The sequence below is a fragment of the Acartia tonsa genome, chromosome 7 (assembly GCF_053477335.1).
Source record: "Acartia tonsa isolate MP-2025a chromosome 7, ASM5347733v1, whole genome shotgun sequence".
NCBI classification, from domain to species: domain Eukaryota; kingdom Metazoa; phylum Arthropoda; class Copepoda; order Calanoida; family Acartiidae; genus Acartia; species Acartia tonsa.
The window spans coordinates 3187265-3193264 of NC_137266.1; the positions used below are offsets into that span (position 1 = coordinate 3187265).

The window sequence follows — 6000 nt, forward strand, 5'->3', positions numbered from 1 at the left end:
CTACTCTATAACCAGTATTTGTCCGTACATAAAAGAAATATATGTTAAACAACTAATTTCTATACTGTTTAGATTATAAAAGAACAAAATATAAGTTGATTAAAATTAACATTTTAGTATGTCCTATTGAGTTTAATTAGATTAATTGTAAATATCTAGAATAATTTTTTTGCATCGTATTGTAGACAGCTTTCCACGGATATTAAATTAAAGATCTAAAGATTTAAATCAGTTTGTTTAGACCCGATGGGCCGAAGGTTTGGGCTGACGAAACTGGTTTTAATTTTATGCTCTTTTAATATTCGTGGAAAATTGTATGCATTACAATGTAATTCATCATTTTTCAGTATTAGAACCAGTTCTAATCCAGTGGATATCAATCGGTTTTGAATGAATCCATACTGTTAAAAATTGTAAATATTATATGTGTTTAATAAGATTTGTTTGTTTTTAGACTGAGTATAACCTAACGTGGAGTGTGGATAGTTTCTTGGACATACTGGAGTACAGAATACTTTATAGAGAAGTTTTGGTAAGTATTTCAAATTAAAATCAAAATCCATTTTTCTAAAAATTTCATAAAAAAAACTTAAAACCAATGACGTTATATGTATGGTTTTATTCATTGTTAAATCTAATATTGACGTCATGTAGTACAAAATTTCACCAAACAGTTAAAAATAAATATTTTAAACTCAAAAGGGTGCATTAACATTGTTAAATCTATACTAAAAGTATTATTTTTCAGTTTAATATTGTAAATAACACATGAATTCAGACTTTTTAAAATATTTGAACGTCTTTCTTTAATATTTGAATTGTGGAATCATTATGTCTATCCAAAGTGTTAATCAAGTTTTTGGTAGAAAAAAGGATTAAAGAAAGAGATAGAAAAATGCATACAGCCTTTTCTTCTTATGTGGTTTTAGTGCTAGGGTTTTTACAAAACAACGAGATATGGTAAAATAAGATAAAATAGTTATCAAATTGTTCGTAGCAAATTTAGCCATTGTATACTTCGATTTTGTTAATTGTTTATACTTCTATTATGTCTAATGTTTAGGGAATTGTATAAAACAGCCTAAAACTAGTATTAAAAACAATTTAAAATACAATATAATTAAATTAAAACAACATTACTACTTAATATCATATAATTCTAATATTTTCCCCAGTAACTTTTTTTTGCCAGAATGTTTTAACTCTACCTTCTGTTTCTGTGTTTCTGGCCCTTTAGCAGATTGTTCCAAGAATGGGATACCCATTATCAAATTAACTAGCATAATATAGGAAAAATTAAATTTTATTTAAATAAATAATATAAATATATACCTTTATAATAAAGTAAAAGGATGTTTGTCTGTACTGAAGGATCTTACTAACCGCTGAACTGATCTGGTTCTTCTTAACAGGATAGTTTCTCATAGGTCCCAGGAAGGTTTATAACTATTTTGGGGGAGGATTCTAGAGGCCTCTGGGGGCGTAGCCTTTAGTTCTGGTATATAAAGTAGTTAGGTTATTTTGTCTAAAGCTTGAGATTTCAATTATAATGAAATTGATATCAATTTCAGGGATGCTACAAATAGGTCCAGGAAATGTTTTAGGCTATTTTATTTTCAAATTTGACTATATGTAATAACTCTGCGATCTGATATAAGTACTAAGAATAAATGTTACTTATATGTCATCAAAACCTGAGATTGTTTTGTTTCAGAAGAGCTTGGATGGATTGGCTGCCCGACAATCTGAATGGACAAACATCATCCCTACTATTGGTAAGTTTATCCTTGTTATCATCATAAAAACCTGGATCTACTTCAGTTCAAGGTAAAATATTGCTGATAAGCAATATTTACAAAAATCTATGAATTTTAAAGGCTGCTAGCTGCCAAACGGCTGAACGTACAGACCATGCCCGCACACTGTTTTAAGTGGCATAAGAAGGCCTACAAATAATCTGGAATAGCCATAAATCAATAATGCATAATTATCTCGCAGTGCAGAGAAATGCGCGAAAGACCTATTTTACGCGTTTTTCTTCAGTCGTTTGGCAGCTAGCAGCCTTTAAAATTCATAGATTTTTTGAAAATATTGCTTACCAGCAAAATTTTACCGTGAACTGCAGTAGATCCAAAAAGCTTACTACCGTGCAAAAACACAGTGATAACTTCCCTATTTGTCTTTTTTATGGTAATTTGGGTCTAAAACCTTTTTAACATGTTTCTTTTTATGGATGCATATTAAAAAGTGTATTATGCTTATATTCTTAAATATTTTAGCCTTTTAAATTCATGATTATCTATAGTGATTTTTCTTTGTATGTTAAGAGGCCTTTTTTAATTAGAAGCTAAGTATGTGGTTCTTCTGTATACTTTTTTTCTTACGTACTATCCTAAAAAGGTTGAATGTATGTTTAATTAGATGGATGGAAAAATAGTAGATATACATTATATATAAATATAGGAGTAATCCATGTACATATTGATCTATGACATCTATGCATCAAGGTTCTCTGTAAAGGTTGATTATTTTTTTTTATATCTAAAATATAAGTTTCTTTTGAATAAAGATTATTACATAATACAGGTTTATACTGAAGTTTATCAACTTCATTTAATAGACAACAATCTATTTTATTGCAAATTATTTGTCTGCAAGTACTAACTTTACATAAATGCACGGATTATACTGTGTATAAATAATGCATACCTCTTCTTAATATTAATATGCCTCTAATAACTATTCAACCTGTATATTAAACCTTGGCAAGGCATACTTAGATATTAATGGTTTATGTCAATACCAGAACTCACCGCTATTACTAGTATTAAGATTGAAAGGGGTGAGGTAAAACAACATGTTCCTAGAAGGGATAGGAAAATATTTTCTATAAACAAAATGTTTTAGAATGTCAGGGCATTGATTGCCATAAAACAATTCCATAATTAAAGTATTTTAGACTTTAAAATGGCTTTTGACAACAAACAAATATTACTGTATTATACTTTTTTCAATCTAGTAACAAATTTTGAATTTTAAAGGAATTAGAATTGAAATAAATGTATATAATATAATATAATTCTTAATTTGGTGGAAAATTTATTTATTTTCCAATGATCTTTCCCTGACAAATACTCATATAAATAAATGTATTCTATGTTTATCTGAAAATGTCAAGTAGATGTATTACTATGAGTATTTAAGTATTATATGTATTTTACAAGCATAAAAGATATTTATAAGATGCAGGGGGGGGGGGGAATATAAACAAAATATCCCAAATTATTCTTAGAGTCTGTATTACTTTCTTATAGTTGATTAACGAGATCTTAAAGGACAGATCAAATAATCGCACTACTTTTCATAACTATATTACCGGTTAAGCCTCTAGTATTCATGGAATGGAGGCGTATTCTAGACTAAAGTCATCCTATTACTTAATTTTTTTTGAATTGACAATCATATCCCAGGAAAAAAAAGAAGCCTTCAAATAATAGGGGTTGAAATATTTGACAGTGGGTAAGATCTAAAATGTCAAAAAATCTTACTACTTAAAAAGATGTATAGAGTAAAAATAAAAAAAATGAGAATGCAAGCCTTATCCGCTTAGTTCTTTAAGAAAACACAGTAATGTTTAAATTAACTTTTAATTAATTTAACTTGGTTTTAGAATCCCGTGACCAGTGGGCCAGCGGTCACCGCCAGTTGACCTACAACGGGCATTTCCTGTTCACCGGTCTCGAGGCTGACACCGAGTACGAGATTATTATACAGTCGCGCAACACAGAGGGATGGTCGGATCCGGCGGAGATCTTTAAGTTCACCACTAGATCAAAAGGTCAGTTTTAGATCAATTTTGAATAAATATACCTATTCCTATTTTGGTGTATTTATAAATTTACACTATTAATATTCTTCTTATTTCTTCATTGAAGCCCAAATGAAGCATTAAGCAATTTAACACACATTCTATGCAAAATTTAAAGATAGAAAAAAACCATTGTTAAGAATATAAGTGAATACGAGATAAAGAAGAAGTAAAAAATAAGAGGTTAAAGAAAGGATGTATTTTCGTTCAAGAAGTGAATTATGCTTAGTTTCTTTATTGCATCACCGTTTTAAAAAAAATTATCTTTTATTATTATATTACTCCATTTCAGATTATGATCCACGAGGGCTAGAACTGTACAAATACAACCAACAGGGCTATCAAATATCCGCTGCACACACTCACCATCAAGCTTCGCTATGCAGTGTTTCCTTTATCCTTGTTTCAATAGTTATCAGATTATTCTGATAAACCCTTGGAAATAATTACAAAAACTTGACCAAATGAAATTAAATACTTAAAAACAAACCAGTGATATAAAAAGAAAACACAAAGTTGTGAAAAAATCATTAGTGAAAAAAAACAACATTATACAAAAAGTGCAAAAAAAAGCTGGAAAAGATATTAGCATTTTAAAAGATAATTTGTCGGCAATTTTCTGCCATTTACTTTTTAGAATGATAATATTTTTCCTTCAATGAAGTAAAATATTAAATGCTAATATAAAAAGTTTAAAACATATTTTGTAAAAAAGGGTTTTTTTTGGCCTAATTCAACAAATATACCCGTTTTATAAATCACCAAAAAGCACTGAAATTCTTTCATACCCAAAATTACACAAATATTATACAATACAAACATGAATAGTGTTTTCTTACCAATAAAAATACATTTTTTTGTTGATAAAAAGTGTTTGATTAAGGCAAAAATGAAAATATAGTATTTTATGATTTTTCTGTATGCTAAAAAAATAACATATGAAAATTTTATTGAAATTAATAATAATACACTAGTTATTTTATTGTTTAAAAAATCCACATAAAAAGTTTAGAGCAATTCCTAAAATTGAACTTTTTTTAGATTCAATGAAAATTTCATATACTGTTTTTTTTCAGTGTAGACTTAAACCAAGATATGTGATTTTTCAGTTGTGAATGTTAAGAAATATTTGCTAAGTCATTTTTATAATTTATATGTAGTTTTCAAATTATTATGTTTTAAATGTTTTTTTTCTTCAGTATAGATCATTCGAACACCACCCTTCTGTAAATAAAGATTTAGGTATTAAAGTAAAACAATAGAGACGGCACGTGCTATGTATAAATCTACCCATGGGTTGGGAACCATGTGCCGACTTTGAATTTTAGCCAATAGCATCGGAAATATAAACACAGCCTAGTCGCTACAAAAGAGCAGAAACAATTTGCTAGCAACAGAAAAAGGTTGACAACAATTGGGCTAGGTAGATGTTTGGGTTATACATCTCTATATATTTATACTTATACATTTATTGTTTAGATAGCAAATAATTCCTAGATTAAAATTTTTTAGGGATTTTATAAACAAAAATTTCATAAAAATGGATTCCTAATGAATATCCAAAATAGGTATACCCCTACCAATATGTATTACTGTAAAACAACGCTAAGTAGATAAGTTCACCTAAACTGACAGAAGTCTAATTTTGTATTGTTTGTAAAAGAACACCAACACACATACTTAATATTAATTCTTTGTGTGTTGTCCAGTGATAAGATTACATTTCCATAGAATAAAATTCATAAAAACTTACAGCTTGTTGTAAAGTCTTCTTGGAGCAAAAAAATGTTATGATTCTTACAGAACAATATAGCTTTAGCCCCTAACAGCAGAAAATTAGATTGAGAAGTTAAAGAATCTAATATTAATACATTGCAACAAACTTTTGTTCACCAAATCATTATTAAGTTTTGGTCACAAAATATGATTGAAAAACGATCCAAAAGCTTCCTTAAAAAGCATATTTCTTTAGGTAATGACAGGTATAAAATATTGGTAGTTTCATAGGAATACCATATAACTTTATAGACTTGCAATCAGACTGATATCAAAACCAAGGTTACCAGAAAAAAGATTTTTTTATTATTTTTAGCTGATTATTTTTAGCTGAAATAGCAGTATTTGGGTTATAA

General features: G+C 28.4%; 1 protein-coding gene across 4 annotated transcripts in view; it reads left to right on the top strand.

Moving 5' to 3' along the window:
- The window catches only part of LOC145324669 (lachesin-like), a 118569-nt gene extending 113805 nt beyond the window's left edge, over positions 1–4764 (top strand). For 2 of the 4 annotated variants that reach the window (XM_080167258.1, XM_080167260.1), the window contains exons 13-16: positions 455–532; positions 1715–1775; positions 3671–3838; positions 4161–4764. In XM_080167258.1, coding sequence (XP_080023384.1) covers positions 455–532; positions 1715–1775; positions 3671–3838; positions 4161–4297 — 444 coding nt within the window. In that variant the 3' untranslated portion in view covers positions 4298–4764. The remainder of the gene's footprint in view (positions 1–454; positions 533–1714; positions 1776–3670; positions 3839–4160) is intronic. The other 2 variants (XM_080167259.1, XM_080167261.1) reach the window with 1 other exon arrangement.
- The last annotated feature ends 1236 nt before the right edge of the window (positions 4765–6000 follow it).